Source organism: Chrysemys picta, chromosome 19 (assembly GCF_011386835.1).
Source record: "Chrysemys picta bellii isolate R12L10 chromosome 19, ASM1138683v2, whole genome shotgun sequence".
Classification (NCBI taxonomy): Eukaryota; Metazoa; Chordata; order Testudines; family Emydidae; genus Chrysemys; species Chrysemys picta.
In genome coordinates this window covers 20,340,749-20,359,016 of record NC_088809.1, presented here as the reverse complement: position 1 = coordinate 20,359,016, position 18,268 = coordinate 20,340,749, and the positions used below count along the sequence as shown (strand labels likewise).

The 18,268-nt window shown below is 41.0% G+C and overlaps 1 protein-coding gene across 3 annotated transcripts in view; it reads right to left on the bottom strand.

Moving 5' to 3' along the window:
• Positions 1-559: 559 nt before the first annotated feature.
• Positions 560-18,268, bottom strand: part of LOC101943064 (protein SLFN14) — an 85,465-nt gene continuing 67,756 nt past the window's right edge. The window contains exons 1-5 of one of the 3 annotated variants that reach the window (XM_024103491.3): positions 13,493-13,614; positions 11,111-12,189; positions 10,118-10,246; positions 6,951-7,671; positions 560-3,258 (exon numbers count right to left, since the gene is read on the bottom strand). In XM_024103491.3, coding sequence (XP_023959259.2) covers positions 2,451-3,258; positions 6,951-7,671; positions 10,118-10,246; positions 11,111-12,176 — 2,724 coding nt within the window. In that variant the 5' untranslated portion in view covers positions 12,177-12,189; positions 13,493-13,614 and the 3' untranslated portion in view covers positions 560-2,450. Of the gene's footprint in view, positions 3,259-6,950; positions 7,672-10,117; positions 10,247-11,110; positions 12,190-12,682; positions 12,750-13,492; positions 13,615-18,268 lie in introns of those variants that run through there. The other 2 variants (XM_065572993.1, XM_065572996.1) reach the window with 2 other exon arrangements.

Genomic DNA, 18,268 nt, shown 5'->3' with positions numbered 1-18,268 from the left:
GAAGGTATGCACTATCTTTCATGTACGATTTTTATCCTGAGCAAAGGTTTTTCATATCACTGCTCACTCCGCAGATAGATGGCCTCTCGGAAATGCTCACTCGAATAATTGGTCACTTTGGCAAACATCATGAGACCTGCCATAAAATCGCAAGAGCTGGCAATGCTGAGAAACGTTAAAGTCCAAAATTTTTTTTTTAACAGTGGGTTCCAACTTCCAAAAATGTTGGGTACCTTAGAGGGTGGATAGAAATAGATAATTTAAAAAAAATTCAAACTTTATTTAAATTGAACTTTTAAAATTGAAATTAACTTGAAAGAGGGTTTATTTTTTAAAAAGAAAATTGTATTTAACTCCTATCAGGCACCTCTCTAGAGCTTTAGCACCTAAATACCTTTGAAAATCTGCTCTGGAGTGACCAGAAACAATCCATCAATTCACTAACTACAGCTAGTACTTTTGTTTAATAAATGAGTTAGTTTTAAATGCAAAACATGTTTTGATAAACTTTTTTCTTGTGTATCCAACCCATTTAAGGTAGTTTTATTTAATAAACAACTTTAAAGTGCTGTTTTTGTACATTTAATAGAATTCCAATTTCCATACAAATGCAGATTGACACAAATCACAATAAAAAATGACCATTCTCTATCATACCATCATTTTTTTCAGATTCTTAATTTTTACCTTTTTAAAGATCTAGAATTGTTTAAATAAGCATTTAAAGCTATAGTATTAGCAAAATAAAAAAAAATCAAAGTGTGAAGGGTATTTTTGGTTGCAAATGAACATGTTTTAAGGGTTATACCAACCAATAAGAAATAACCTCTCTCTAGGAAAAATTATGTAAATATAAACATAAGAGAAGATAAAAATCAGTGATTTAAATCAATGTTTCCTACTTGCTAATATAAGTAATGATTAAAAGCGGTGATTCCAATCAGTTTGGTTTAGGCCCATCTATCCTGGTATCTAACTTCAGACATTCTGGACCTGATTTCTAAAGGGGGTGAGCAATGATTGAGTCACTATAGCTGGGATCTACACGGGGACTAAAGCACTGTGACGCCCACCGTGGCAACATCTAACTTTTAGTAGACCCCTAGAAAATCATAGGAAGAACACTGATTAGGGTGACCAGACAGCAAATGTGAAAAATCAGGACAGGGGGTGGGGGGCAACAGAAGCCTATATAAGAAAAAGACCCCAAAATCGGGACTGTCCCTATAAAATCGGGACATCTGGTCACCCTAACTGTGATCCACAAAGATAGGTGCCTAGGCTCCCTGTACAATGAATGGGAAGAGACCGGCCCCTTAGACTGCGAACCACACAAGGCAGCACGCTAGGCAGGAAGCCGCCTAGCTAATGGGAGATGCCAACAAGACGGGTGTCTGCTAAGCCCGCCCTTTTCTCAGAGTGAGGCCCCTCTCTCTGCTGGCGATTCACAAATGGCAACCGCTTTCCCGGAGACAAGCGGCTCAGGCACCTAAGGCGGCTCTTGCGGGAACGAGTTTGGTGCTTGTCTCACACCGCAAAAAAAGCTGCAGGAGGAGGTGGTGCCCACTTTATAGCTTCTGGCCCAGTGGTTAGAGCACTCACCTGGGGCATGGGAGACGCTGGGTCTATCCGCCTGCTCCACTCACTCTATTTATCCACAGCTTCCTCAGGAGAGACTGAAGGAACCACACATCAGAATGTGCCCCCTAGCTCAGGGGGTACAGTGCCCTCCTGAGAGGTGTGAGACCCCTCTGGCAGAGAGGAGGGAACTGAACCTAGGCCTGCCACATCCCAGGGGAGTGCTCTACCCCTGGACTGAAAGTTCTGAGGTGGGCATCACCATCATCTCCTTCTCCTGCCAGTTTTCAATGGGACCCAATACAGTAAGCAGCCTCTGAGCACGCCTACCAAACCACCTCCTGCACAAAACTTAGTCTCTCCCGGTTGGTGAATCGCTCTGGGCTTAGGTGAGAAGTGCCTGGGCCCCTAGAGGGAGGGAGCAGTGCACATGCCCCAGCATCTGAAACTTAAACAGCTAAGGAATTTGCACAGCGGAAAGTTAGGCACTGAGTGAATTTAGGCCCCTACGGGGTTAGGCTGCAGTCAAGCCGGAGTTTTGTGGATCACAGTGGTGTGTCTTGGGAACCTGAAGAGTGGGGCACCCAAAATCTCTTGAAACATTAGCAGGGAGGACTGATTAGCTTCAAGTGGACCATTCTCCCTATATCCCATGTAGCTCCTTTGGTTTATATTAGGGACTGGCTTTTTAAGACCCCCCAGGCCTCACCAGATCTCATGTAGTTCATTAGCCTGGGAGACAGGAGCCCTCTAAAGTAAAATTTCGCCCATGGTCAGATTTGTATTTACGTCTGAATATTGGGTGAAAAACCACAAGACTATCACGGGTTATTAAACAGATCCTGAGTGAACCACCATGATATTTTCAAGCATTACCTTTCATACAGCAAATGAAGTTGTAAATTAGCTCTGGATGCCACACAGAGTTTAAGATTTTCAGAAATCTTCTCCTGTGTAGGGACAGGGACTGGGTTGATACCAAACACAATGTTTCTTTCCAGGCCAGAAAAGCGGCGTATGCTGTCGAGAACAATGCCCTGTCCCAGCACGTTGTCTGCCGTTATGAAAACTGCATCCAGTCTGAAATGTCTCATCATCGCTCTCATTCGGGGTTGTAATATGCAATGATACCTGTCCTTCTCTTTCATTGTGCTGCATAGGATAGCAATGTCTTTCCCAGAATAACCACTTCGGAAATATTGGCGACAGGTAGCAATCACATATGTCGCTATTTCATCCTCCTTCAAGTTTTCCTTTACCGTACAAACACCTGGCAGGGGATGGCCACATCCAGCTTTATTTAGCAGCATTCTTAACCGCTCAAAAGGAATATCAATTTGTGGATAGTCTACAATATTTCGCATCTCTTGTACCATGGTATTGTATATCTGGGTGGCATTCCGGACCCCTATAGTTAGCCACTCCTGAGGATATTGTTTGGATGGATGTGGAAGACCGCACGGAAATGGGTGACTTGTTTGTAAATAGTCCAAGAAGATCCAGAGAACACCAGGTTCACAATGATCACGTCCTTGGGTGATGCACTGAGCTTTGCTGTACCAATCGCCCTCCTCTGACCGGAAATTCTGGGCCTCATCAATTACTATGTGCTTCACTGGTTGATAATAATTCCCCTTTAAGAAAGCAACTCGCGTCACAGACTGGCAAATCTTTCTCCTTCTACAAAATAAAAGACATTTGGCATGCTTAGTGTGAATTTTCTGTTGGTTTGTGCAACTGATCCAATTTAGAGGAGTGACAAGTGTATCAAATCACCTCTTTCTGGGTATGAACAAGCTTGCAAACTTTTTGCTTTTAAGATTTGGTTTCTGATTACACCTCTACCCCGGTATAATGCGACCCAATATAACACGAATTCGGATACAACGTGGTAAAGCAGTGCGCCGGGGGGTGGGGCTGTGCACTCCAGTGGATCAAAGCAAGTTCGATATAACACAGTTTCACCTATAACGCGGTAAGATTTTTTGGCTCCCGAGGACAGCGTTATATCGGGGTAGAGGTGTATTTAAAAAAAAAAAAATTAAAAAGGGCAACACACATTCATCAATTACCTACATGCTTTCAGTGTTGAGTTACATCAGAAACAGCACACCTCCAATGCGTTACACGTGAGAGCTTTTACTCACCCAAAAAGTACATGTATCTTATATAAAAATAAAAGTATGTTAATATACTTCTAAAATATAACACTAAGTAGAAGGATACCCAAAAATTTATTATAATTATTGGGAGTAGGGCTGTCGATTAATCACAGTTAACTCATGTGATTAACTCAAAAAAAATTACCTCAATTAATAAAATTAATTGCGATTAATTGCACTGTTAAACAATAGAATACCAACTGAAATTTATTAAATATTTTAGATGTTTTTCTACATTTTCAAATATATTGATTTTGATTACAACACAGAATACAGTGCTCACTTTATATTTTTATTACAAATATTTGTTCTGTAAAAATGAAACAAAAGAAATAGTATTTTCAATTCACCTCATCCAAGTACTGTAGTGTAATCTGTTCATCATGAAAGTGTAATTTACAAATGTAGATTTTTTTTGTTTGTTACATAACTGCACTCAAAACCAAAACATAAAACTTTAGAGCCTACAAGTCCACTCAGGCCTACTTCTTGTTCAGCCAATCGCTAAGACAAACAAGTTTGTTTACATTTACGGGAGATAATGCTGCCTACTTTTTGTTTGTCACTTGAAAGTGAGAACAGGTGTTTGCGTGGCACTTTTGTAGATGACATTGCCAGGTATTTACGTGCCAGATCTGCTAAACATTCATATGCCCCCTCATGCTTTGGCCACCATTCCAGAGGACATGCTTCCATGCTGATGATGCTCATTAAAAAAATAATGCGTTAATTAAATTTCTGACTGAACTCCTTGGGGGAGAATTATATGTCTCCTGTTCTGTTTTACCCACATTCTGCCATATATTTCAGGTTATAGCAGTCTCGGATAATGACCCAGCACATGTTCGTTTTAAGAACACTTTCACAACAGATTTGACAAAATGCAAAGAAGGTATCAATGTGAGATTTCTAAAGATAGCTACAGCACTAGACCCAAGGTTTAAGAATCTGAAGTGCCTTCCAAAATCTGAGAGGAACGAGGTGTGGAGCATGCTTTCAGATGTCTTAAAGGAGAAACACTCCGATGCAGAAACTACAGAACCCGAACCACCAAAAAGGAAAATCAAACTTCTGTTGGTGGCATCTGACTCAGATGATGAAAATGAACATGCATCGGTCTGCTCTGCTTTGAGTCGTTATCGAGCAGAACCCGTCACAAGCATGGACGCATGTCTTTTGGAAGCATAAAGGGACATATGAATCTTTAGCGCATCTGGCACGTAAATATCTTGCAATGTCATCTACAAAAGTGCCATGCGAACACCTGTTCTCACTTTCCGGTGACATTGCAAACAAGACATGGGCAGCATTATCTCCTGCAAATTATAACCAAACTTGTTTGTCCGAGCGATTGGCTGAAGTAGGACTGAGTGGACTTGTAGGTTCTAAAGTTTTACAGTGTTTTATTTTTGAATGCAGTTATTTTTTGTACATAATTCTACATTTGTAACTTTCATCATAAAGAGATTGCACTACAGTACTTATGTATTAGGTGACTTGAAAAATACTATTTCTTTTGCTTTTTACAGTGCAAATATTTGTAATCAAAAATAAAGTGAGCACTGTACACTTTGGATTCTGTGTTGTAACTGAAATCAATACATTTGAAAATGTAGAAAACATCCAAAAATATTTAAATAAATGGTATTCTGTTATTGTTTAACAGTGTGATTATTCGCAATTATTTTTTTTAATAGCTGGGCGACATCTCATGTAGATTGTCTGAAGGATGCCATGTTATGTAGTCCCACACAAAAATTTGTTGTTAATTTATAGTTTGTTACTCCAGTGATATAAATCATTATAGACACTACACAATAAGAACATTACAGAAAACAAGCAAGCATTGTAAGGTGCTGCAACAGCCAATTAAGGTGATTTGTATAATTGTTCTATTATGTTTGCAGTTCATACTCAGATAATGACAATATTGATATGTAAAAATTGCTTACATAGATTACAAACATGTACTTAGGATCTCATTAATATGTATATATTCTACTATGTCTGTTCTAGCCTTAGAGATCCTCATTATAATGGCCCTATTCACATTTACACGTTCAGTATATAAATGATTTCAGTATTTGACGTGGGTCAGTGTGCACATGTTGGCTGGGAAGTGGCTCAACTGGATACCCCAGGGTCTGAAGAGTGAAACACCACCTGGCTGGCCACGGGAATCAATCTTGACTCCCGGGGTGAACGAGTCCACATGAGCAAACTATTAAACAAAATGTCGTGTCCAGTTCGGTGAAGGCAGCTCTGCTGCCTTCTGCATCAATGGCACCCTTCCCCTCCAGGCAGACAGTGAGGAGCAGAAAGCAGTTACCAGCTGATTCACCAGCCACCTCCCTACCCTGAGCAGCAGCAGCACATGGGTGTGTTTGGACAGCAGAGACAGGACTTGAAGGGAGGCTGGGGAGGGGCAAAACCTCAGTGCTGGGGAAGGGAGACGGGAGGAGAGGCTACAGGAAGAATTGAGGAGGAGGGGGCTGCTGGTTGGGGAAGAGGGCTAGAAGCAATGCTAGCGTGGGGACAAGAATGGAATAGCTCTGGGTCAAGAGAGACTGGTAGAGAAAACAGAGACGGGGGAGACATTAGGAGCAAGGGAGGGAAGTGATGGAGAGGAAACGTTGAAGGTAAAATATAAAGAAGGCTCCATAGAGCATCTGGCAGAAACCAAAGCTGCCCTTCCCCACACTCACCCTCAAGGGAGGAGAGGAACAGAAACCCTGCCCGATGTACCCTAGGGGTGAATCCTCTCTGGGTTCAGGGGGTTAGGTGGCCCACAGAAGTGCAATTTTCCCATCCCAGTCCCAGTTGTGGGGTGACTCTCACACAAATTGTTTTAAGATGGTTTGTCAAAAAAGGCCTCCCAAATGCCATTAATACCCGCCCATATTATCCTATAACATGCAAATTACCCTCTTACTTATGGCATCCTCTCAGCACTGGAAAACTTCTAATTGATAATATACTTTACCTCTGATTTGTCTGACCCTACTTAGTAGAGCCGCACTGGTGGAAAATTATGAGTTGATGGTTGTTTGTAGACAAGGCCTTAGAGAACAGTGGTCCATTTCTTTAATGCAGGAAGAAAGGTCTTTTCAAAGACTGAGAAACATTTTTTGCCAATCAATAAACATATATTTCCCCATCATCCCTCTGACATTTGATATTATTTAACAGCACAGTTTTTTGAATACTTACTCCACAATTGCTTTCAGAGGCTGGTTCTCACAAATGTACAGAATCTCATCAGATTTGCAGTGGAACACGTTCTTTATCCTCTCTATGATATTCAGGGCCACAATGGTCTTCCCTGTTCCTGGCAGGCCATAGATAAACAGCTTCTTGGATTTGTGAAGATTCATTGTTAGTATCTCATACTGTTTAATGGTGAGAAGGTTGAAAAATTCACAGCCAAGCCTGTCACTTAAGAAGGATCTAAAACTCAACAAGATTATCACAAGTGAGTGAAGTAAGTCTGGCAGGTCATTGTGCAAGAGGACATATGTATCGGGATACTTGACTTGTACATGAGAGTCGTTACTTTGCTCTCTATTGGTTCCAAGCTGTAGGAGATGGGGAATCACACACACTTTCTGAGTGTATCCCCCATCGTTTACCAGTTTCAGCTTTAACGTACGAGCAATACTTTTTGAATATTCAAACCCAACCTTGGAACAATCCTCCGTGACTGTGTACAGCACTGGGTATTTGCCTTTGGCTATTAAGAGAGCATCACAGACAACATACTGATTCTCTGGCAATCCAACAGCAACAGCCCAGCTTCTTGCAAATATCAGGAGTCCCTGAGAATACTGCAGCTCTTCCATTTGCTTGTTCATTAAATCCTCCAGCCCTGGATACTCTGAGAACAGCTCTTCGCTGAGGTTGTCTGGTTTGTATGTTAGCCCATTGCCATTTGCTAGAAATTGAGAGAATTAGAAAAAAAATTAACATTTGTATGATTATTCTCTTTTTTCAAAAGCTCTACAAGGCCAGTTAAAAAGTTATTCCAACTGAATTTATGGCTGAAAATATATTGCAATTCATTAGTTAGCACAATTGAAAGGAGTATTATGAAAAGTAAAAGTGCTGGAAAATATTGAAATATTTCTGACATTGAAAGGAATTATTTCACATTTCCTGAATTGTGTATTCAGGGATAGTTGCTTTCATCTACTTAAAAAGCAATAACCTAATGCCCTCAAATCTGGGAAATACAAACTTTTTTTCCTTATTAATTTACTGTTGGAGATCTGTGTCTCTGTTACCAATGCTCTGCAGTCAATACTATGTTTCACGTACATACTGTACAAAACAGTTGCTATTCCACTTTAGAAAAAATGAAAACAGAAACTCATTCAAGAAAATTTTACGATGCAAATGAAATGCTGGCAGAAGTAAAGGATCACAAAGGAAGATGAATGAGAATTTGGGTGACCTAAGCTGTGTATTTTGCTTATTTTCCAAATGTTTAAAGGGAATCTTAATTAAGAATTACAGGCATTCCATATTTTAGTTTTTTGTTAAGAGATTTTTTAAACTGCAACATTCCCTTATGACATTTGTCCAAAAAGTTTAGTGGTATGAGTACTCAACCTTTGGCGTTTGTCTGCATTACAAAGTATTATTATATTTGTGATAGTGAGGTAAAGGACTTTGACTTGGTGAGTTCTGAGTGGTATATCTTGGGAAGCAGAGAGAATGTGTTTTATATAACTGCATTTCCTGTATATTTTGGTTTTGCACAGCCACGCAGACGGAGATTTAAAATGTTCTACAACTGGCAAATATCTAGACCTGATTATCTCTAGGAAATGCTCCCTCCTCAGCAGGTCCACCTTCCCCTACAAAGTCCCAATGAATTGTTTGATTTCCTCCTCATTCTTTTCATTAGATCAAGTCATATTATTTGGGTGACCAATATCACAGCCCAAATATTAAATACTAACATCAGCAATATTGCGAAGAACCCACAAACTGCAGAGAGTATATGTTTCATTAAACAATTATGAACACTGAAACCTCTCATATCTAACAGGACTGGTTTGAAAATGATTCCCAAACAAACCAAAAATTTGATGAATTTTGGCTTTTTTTTTTTTAAATCAGTCTTATTTTATCAGACATTATGTTTAAAATATAAAATATTACCAATGAATTGAACACAGCTGGAATAATAATAGAAAAATAGTCACAGATATATTCCTAAACAAACAGGCCAAGTTCAGTTCATTGCTATTCATCGAAGTCTCCGTCTGCGTTCGCAAACAGTCTGACAGCCATGTGATTATTCAGAAAAATACTTGACAATCCTAAATTCCCCTCAGATATTGAGACAAATAGTTGATCTATCAATTTGTAACAGAAGCTTGCTAATTATTAATTATTCCCTAGTCTCTTGTTTAAAATGCTTTGAGCCTCCAGTCTTGGAGCAAAAATAATAACATGGGACATGAACAACAGAGAATGAATAGTGAATAGTTAACAGGAACTGTTCACAAACAACCCAGTCTTAACTATTTGGAGAACAGATTCAGTTTCGTGACTATTCATAGAAATCAGAAAAGGTTCAGTAATGATTCATTTCCAAAAAAGGGCCTAAATTGTAACAAATACTGAATATATTTGTAAGAAAACAAATATAGAAAACTTTGGCCAGTTTAAGCAGAATTTCACGGAAATTATATTTTAAGGAAATCCAGCAAACCCAACCAAAATGTAAATATTATGGGTAGGATTTTCAAAAGCACTCAGCCTTAGTTTAACTCTACTCTCATTGAATTTAATGGGAATTTACCACTGACTTCTAGGAGAGCAATGTTAAGCCAATCCTGTGCGCTTTTGAAAACCCCTCCATAAAACTCCAGCAAATTCATATTTTAATATTGAAGAACATAAACACACACGTCAGGACACTCGTTTAACATCCAGTAATGCTATGGTGCCCACAGCTTTCTTAGGTGACAAACATTGAAATAAGAATTAAATATCACGTAGGATCACTTGAAAATCACTTGTCCTTGCCTTGAGTGCAGGGACCTGGACCTTTTGAGGTCCCTTCAGTCCTACCCTTCTATGATCACACATTTATATACATGTAGCAAGTGTGGGAGTGCAGTGTCCAGGGAACAAGGAAGATTCAGAGAGGTCAATATGAAGACCTACCAGCTGGTCTGTTTTAACCAGTTCATACAATGTTTTAGTGCATGCTGTCCCACGCCTGTAGTCCTCATAATTATCTAAAAACTATGTGAGGCAAAAGGGGAATAAGTAATTTGCTACTACATTTTAACAGTCGTTCTAAATTGAAATCTTCAATCATCATGTCAAAATATGTAAACCAGAATTAAACTACAAAAGCATACCTGGAAATAGAAATTCTTGCAGATCATGCAGACAAGCAAGGCCTTTGTTGGAAAACACGGTTTTGGTGAGTGGGGGTGCACATGACACACTCAGCTCAGCCCTGAAAGTGTCACACAAATTTGAAATCTCTAGAAACATAAATTAAAGCTCATGTTAATACACTATTACTGTGCCTCCTCACAACCATAAAGAATTCTAGTCTATATGTACAGAATTGATTTAGTTTTTCCATTGTAAATGAACTGGTGCAGCATATGCACCCTGTTGAAACTTCAAATGAGATGAGGTTAATGAATTTAACTGGAGGTGGTTATCTGGGAACCCATCCACAGCTGCAGTGTGTCCCCCTTCAGGTGACTGAGAGGGTAGAACCTTATTGCCACAAGCTGGGGGTATTCAATGGGATTTCGGTTGCAAAGAATTGGGTCCCTCCATTTCTGTGGCAATCATCAAGGGAGGAAAGGGTTAAGGAAAAGGCATAAATCAGGACCATGATATTGGATCTTGGTCCTGTCGTTTTCATCTGTAATTATCTCCTGGATTATCCCGGGATAAGTATCCCCCGTTTTTGGTTCATGCTAATGAATGAAAAGTTGGAGGTCAAATAAGGTTTCCACTATTTATGATTAGATTAAAAATGGATGGCCCTCAAGCTTGGCTTGTATTGTCAAAGCTCATGTAGATGATTTTGCAGGATTTGGGTTGGTGCGGACTGGTATATTGGGTGCAGCAGAAACCAAAGATTATAGGGCAAGTGCTGTTTGCATCTGACCAAAAGAGCAGAAGGCTACTTTACTTAGTGTAACTTACAATAGCAGGTACAGTAATAAAATTTCAGACAGAAGTCCTATAACCTTGTAAGAGTCTGGGGTAGCAACCAGTGACTTAAGACCACTTATCACATCACCAATGGCACTGCCATTCTAGAAATACTGTTAGTGCTAATATGGAAAAATAAACTATGAATTTTGATTTTTTTCCCCCATGTTGACCTGGGTCAGTTGCCATCATCAAGCCTGTCCATTCGTTGGCTGTCATCCTCACGATCTTATTGTCCTTCACTGTCCATGAGTCCGGAGTCTCCGAAAACACAACACAACAAAACGGCAGGATTCTCACAGCACAGACATAACCATACAAGTTTTGATCTTTATCATACACGTCCAGCATTTTGCATTCTAAGTCCACTCCAGGCAGAGAACTGCAGAAATGTGAAATGGGTAATTTCCCCTTAACATTTTCTATTACTTCTTTTAATTCATCGATATTTACTTTGTCCTTCGTACATCCAACAACTGTCCCATTATCATCCACTCCAATAAATAAAAACCCTCCTTGTGTGTTTGCAAAGGCGGAGATGTAATTTGGCAGGATCTCTTTAATGTATTTCAAAATGTTCTTTGTTGCAAAATTCTTAAATTCAATATGCGTTGACTCCGTGAAATTTAGTTTTTCCCCACAGCAGAGAGAGTCTCTTTGATAAAATCTTTCAGCAGACTTAGACATGTTTTGTTCCTGCTGAACGTCACTGAGTAGAGCTTTCTTAGCTCTTGGTCCTGTCTCCTCATCACGTTTTCTCCTGGCAGAAACTTCCTTCTCTTTGAGAAATTGTGTTGCTTCAGTAGGACTCATGCTGTCAGTTCGAGTCAGACATCTTTGGTACAAGCCAGTTCTTATGCTGCAAATACGGGGTGAAGATGAACCGTCACAGCTCCATGATTTCACAAAAATTAACATACAGTTTTTCCCCTGCATATAGTCAAAATATTTTGGAAGCATTTTAGATGGAGTGAGTTCTGTAAGGGCTTTTTCTATATCCTGTCCAATCCCATGTTCTTCATAACTGTAGCCCTCGTTATGAACCTCTGCCTTTATCAGGCCTCCTCCTGAATTCAGCAATGCACATGCTGCTCGAGAAATGTTACCAACTTGTTTCCTTTTCAAATTGCCATCAGTCATCTTGTTCCTGGATTTCTCGCCAAAAGTCACTTCTCCCACTTTTACAACCACATCAGGATAGTCTGTGAACCAATCAACATTGAGAGGGCTCTCCTCCATGGCCACTGCGTTCCTGAAACAATGAAAGCGATAGGTCTCCCTTAAAACATTACATAGAACAAAGTGGGTGGCTCTGAAGGCAATGTCCCCTCTTCCCAGTTTGGGGGTGTACTGCTGCGTTCCTTGGGAACCATTCCCGGGGAGTAAGGATTTGCCCTTTCACTTTCAGAGCGTTTCAGAGAAACTGAAACACACAGAAAGGAATCAGTCTGTTTGTTTAACTCCTCCCTATATGAGCATGGGCTAAATTTCTCTCTAAATTTATTTCCATGTAACGATCTGCTTTCAGTTTCCACTGTAAGGACAATGAAACTGTGCTAGTCTCTAAAATCTGCTAACCCACGTGTGCAAGCAACTGTCTCCGCAAAACAGCTCTGACTTTTTCTCACCCCTTTTTCAAAACCTACTTGAAACATTTAAGGGCCCGACCCTACAAGGCCGCCCCCCCCTCCCCGTTTGCAAATCCCCCTGCTTCCCAATGCATGCACAGAATTAGGAATATTTACATTGTTTGCTTTCAAGGATCTTGGCTTTTTCTGTGCAGGAAGAAATCTCTCCGAAATAACAGGAAACTGATGTTATCAGAGTGCTCATGCTCAGAACTGTGATCACATCACGATATGAACCCTGAGCCCAATACCGCACTGCCCATCTGTTTCCTTGTGACCAGGTCAGTTTCTAAGGTTAGCAACTTGTTCTCAAAGACAAAGAGCCAAACGTTTTACATAATGTCAGCTTTGGTTGGTGGGGGAGGGGGAAATGCCTGGGGAAAGGGGCTGATTTCCAAACGGAGTTACTTGAGCCCAGCTCTGATCAGCAGTCACTAAAATAACGGGTCCGAGTCTCGTTCACACTAACGCCACTTCACGCCGCTATGGCAGTGTGAAACAGCATCAAAGTGGCTGTAAGTGATAGTGACACGAAGGCCGCTCACTTTACACTCCTAGATGAAATCTTGGCCCCATTAACGTCAATGGCAAAACTCCAGGGGGGGTGTACATTGGTCTGAGTGAAAATGCGAATCACTCCCCCCCCCCCCCAAAAAAAGACCAAGACACAATCGCTGCTCTCGCTAACGCAAAAATCTTGACTAATTGCAATGAGTTTTTAACGGCTCTTACTCCAGTATTCCTGAGCCGGGGATTTGCCCAGGAGTTTCTACCTTAGATTTCGGATCTAAGGGACAGCAGTTTGAAATCACTAATGGGATTAATTGAAATATACACCGCAGGCACATACCCGTGTCCCGGGGGGGGGGTGGAGGGGGGAGGCTGTCCGTGCTCCTCCCCACACAGCCCGGGAGAAAGGAGTCTGACCTTGGGTCTGTTCTTCTCCTCTGAGTTTGCTCTGCCGAAGCAGATAAGGAGCCTTTTGCACCGATCTAAACTTCCCGCCTCCCAGTCTCTAAAAGAAACGTCCTGTCCTCAGTTTATTTCACTACCGCCCTCCCCCTCCCCATGTCCCTGCTGCTCTGCCCCTGGGTCCTAGAGCTACTGACTTGATCAGACAGCAGGAGTTTGCAATCGAGACAAAACAGGCAAAGTTTTCCCACAGCGCTGAAGGAGATGTGGGGTTAACCTTGACGAGGTACACGGTACAGTATCAACAAGGAGTCTGGTGGCACTTAAAGACTAACCGATTTATTTGGGCATAAGCTTTCGTGGGTAAAAACCTCACTTCTTCGGATGCATCTCGTGGTTTTTACCCACGAAAGCTTATGCCCAAATAAATCGGTTAGTCTTTAAGCTGCCACCAGACTCCTTGTTGTTTTTGTAGATACAGACTAACACGGCTACCCCCTGATACTGGACGGTACAGTATGTTTCATTCACCTTTCGAGTGCTGCACAGAGAGGCCCCGTCTAGCAGTAGGAACATAGGCTAGGGAGCCAGGAACTGCTGAGTTCTACCCAATCAAAGCCAGAAATAGGATGCTGTAAAACTTCATCTGCTTTTTTTTAAATCTACAAAATTATAAAAATACTAGCCCACGAAAGTTTATGCCCAAATAAATTTGTTAGTCTCTAAGGTGCCACAAGGACTCCTAAATTTTTTTAAAAATACTATAGGACACTGTGATTCTGCTATGAGTGTCCACACCCAGAGCCATGCACTGAAATATCTAAAGGTGTGAATTAAAACCCAGTTAGTTTTTTTGGTCCCAGTTTGCGTGTAGACAAGTCCTTAACCTCTCTTTGCCTCTGCTCTCACATGTATACAATGAGGATAATACCACCTACCTCACCGGGAGGTTGTGAGGATTAATTAGTTTGTACAGTATTTGAAGATGGAGGGTGGGATTTTAAAAACTCCCAGAAAGATTTGGGCACCGAGTTCCCATTAGAAGTTACAGAGTAGCAGCCGTGTTAGTCTGTATCCACAAAAAGAAGAACAGGAGTACTTGTGGCACCTTAGAGACTAACAAATTTATTAGAGCATAAGCTTTCGTGGACTACAGCCCACTTCTTCGGATGCATATATTCATTAGAAGTTAAACACTAAAGTCAGCAGCCGTGACTCTGAATACTGCACTGACCTGCTGAGTGGCGTGACTGATACGTTGACATAGTCACTTTTCAGAGTACAGCCACACGTACAAGCAGTGAGCCAGACCCAAGGATGATTTATTCTTCTTCTTCATAATTTATTTGCAGTGGTGCCCACTATACATTAGGTGTTTTCCAAAAAAAAAAAACACTTACTAAGGACAAAGCAACAAAGAGTCCTGTGGCACCTTATAGACTAATAGATGTATTGGAGTATAGACAGCATGGCTGAGGTGGGTCGTTAGGAGGGACTTGAATGTGGACAGGGTAGGGACCTTGTGGATGAGCTCAGGGAGCTTGTAACATGCCAAGGCGGCTGCATGGGAAAAAACACAGAGGTGGTTGTGTGAGAATCTGCCAAACTTCTGAATTTCACTGCAAAAAATCATTGGCAAGTGTAGATGCTCCCCTGGTTTTTGCGCAAAAATAGGGACTTTTTCTGCTTTAAATGGCAAGTGTAGAAATGCCCATTACCCAAGTCATTCAGGCCTTGCCTTCACTAGGAAAAAAAGTTAACTTGAGGCTCCTCACTAGAGTTTATCTTGACCAGCTAACATGTTAAGATTAAACTTGCCTTGTCTACACTAGGAGTTTAACACGAGTTAGTTAACATGTGTTAACTAAGATATATTTAAGAACACATTTTCATAGATTCATAGATTCATAGATTATAGGACTGGAAGGGACCTCGAGAGGTCATCGAGTCCAGTCCTCTGCCCGCATGGCAGGACCAAATACTGTCTAGACCATCCCTGATAGATATTTATCTAACCTACTCTTAAATATCTCCAGAGACGGAGATTCCACAACCTCCCTAGGCAATTTGTTCCAGTGTTTAACCACCCTGACAGTTAGGAACTTTTTCCTAATGTCCAACCTAGACCTCCCTTGCTGCAGTTTAAACCCATTGTTTCTGGTTCTATCCTTAGAGGCTAAGGTGAACAAGTTCTCTCCCTCCTCCTTATGACACCCTTTTAGATACCTGATATTTTTCCTAGTGAAGGCAAGTCCTGATTACTTAGGTCAGATATAAAAGTCAGTTTTCCTGAAATAGAAACTGAAAACTCTTTGATTTAACATGCATTAGCTGCTATGTTTTAAAACACACATCTTTTTCTGAGTATAGACAGGGCCAAAAGAAAAGAAAAGAAAAATAAAATTAAGAAGAGGTCATTCAACCAGGACATGCCACATTCACAAGCCCATGTAAGTGACATCTGGATTTCCCTGTTTTCACTTAGCAGTTGTGCCTGTCGGAGTGCAGAGCTCAGAGTCTGAAGTATAGAGAGTATATTATTAGCAGTGTAGTACTGCCTAGCTGCCCAAGTCATGGGCAATATTTGGCTAGAATTGGAGATACCATATGCCAGAGAGTGCATTGTGAGGGGTGGCAAACAACCAGAATAAGAAACAAACATATTGTGACCTAAAATGAAGATTTATTTAATGTGCAGGGATGTGGATTCTGTGTAGTTGTAGCGTGTTGGGGAGCCAGTATGAATCCTCTTTATATCCAGAAATAAAAACATTTGACCTGCTACAGACACTATACTGCCTTATATAAAAAAATATATATTCAAAGTAGTTATTGCAGAAAACAAATTGTATAGTAATAACGATAAGATGCTACAATCAGTAATACAGCAATTCACAAAATAAAAATAAGAAATCAGATTGCAATGTGTCAGAGCAAGCGATAGATGCTATCACAATCTGACAATCCACACAAAAGGCAATTTTTAAAATTAATCACCAGGTTATTTAAATTAAAGTTCAGAGAGAGAAATAACAATGTAGTTAGCATCTAATTACCATTCTGTTCCCTTTGTACTATCATAATGATTCAACAGTTTTCAAATAGATTGATGACTGATATTCTGTTTGTGCCCTGGAACGTAAAGCATTACATATATAACCCCTACTATGGATATATGTACAAGGTATGCTGCACAACATGGACAGATTTGTGTTACCACATCAGTTTTTATTTCTGTGCAAGCGAGTTTGTAATGAGTGTCTAGCAGCTGAGTGGGATGCACGGTGAATGTGAATCTAAGGTCTGGTCTATACTACCTGCCTGAATCGGCGGGTAGAAATCGACCTCTCGGGGATCGATTTATCGCGTCCCGTTGGGACGCGACAATCGATCCCCGAATCGGCGCTCTAACTCCACCAGCGGAGGTGGGAGTAAGCGCCGCCGACAAAAAGCGGCAGAAGTCGATTTTGCCGCCGTCCTCACAACGGGGTAAGTCGGCTGCAATATGTCGAATTCAGCTACGCTATTCACGTAGCTGAATTTGCATATCTTAAATCGACTCCCCGCTGTAGTGTAGATGTACCCTAAGTGAGGATTGCTCAGAATTCTAGAGCTTGCTGATTTATTTGGTTTGGGTTTTCTTTTACTAATTCAATTTGCAGTCAGGGAACTTGAGTATTTTACTGAAGTGTGTTTTTTCTTTAACAAGATACTTATCTTGGGGGTTTGGGTTGTATATATTGATATGTACACACACACGCGTGCATGCACCACACACACACACTCTTCAGTGTGTCTGGAGTGGTATTTTTTCACTGGTGCTTTTGAATATTTAGGACACACCATAAACTGAGGTTCACATTTTTTCTCACATGCTCTACAAATTCTGGTTGGTGCTGACAAGTAGATTTTTGAGTCATCAGCCAGAGGAGGGTAATCAAAGCTATGCTTGCAGATAAGAGCACCTAGAGTTAGGGTGGAGATGTAGAGGAGGAGGGGAAGAAGAATAAGCCGTGAAGAGGACACTCTCAGAAAAGGGGAGGATGATGGCCCATCAAACACAGCACTGAAAGAACAATCAAAGAGATGGGAGAAGAATCACAAAAGGACAGAACCACAAAAGCCAGCTGAGGACAAGAAGGAGGGTGTCAAAAGCTGCCAACAGGACAAGTTAAGGATGGAGCACACACCCTGAGATTTGGCCACAAAGAGTACATGAGAGACTTTAGTGGAGTGCAGAGGGCAGAAACTACATTGGAGACAGTCAGCAACAGAACTGGAGGACAGGAACTCCAGACAGTAGTTACAGACCTCACGTTCAATCAGTTTGTGAGTGTACCACCATCACCTTTTTCGTACTTTGCGCTCTTCCATACAACAAATGAAGTTGTAAATTAGCTCTGGATGCCACACAGAGTAAAAGATTGTTCGAAATCTCCTCCTGTGTAGGGACTGGGTTGATACCGAACACGATGCTCCTTTCCAGGCCAGAAAAGTGACGGATGCTGTCAAGAACAATGCCATATCCCAGAACGTCATCTGCTGTTGTAAAATCTGCATCCACCTTGAAATTCTTCATCTCATTTTCCATTTTGGGCTGTAGCACGTGACGATATTTATCCTTCTCTTTCACTGTGCTGCACAGGATAGCAATGTCTTTCCCAGAGTAACCATTTTGGAAATATTGGAGACAGTTTTCAACCATATATGTTACTATTCCATCCTCCTCCAAGTTTCTTTCTACCATAGAAACACCTGACAGGGGATGGGCACATTCGGCTTCATCCAACA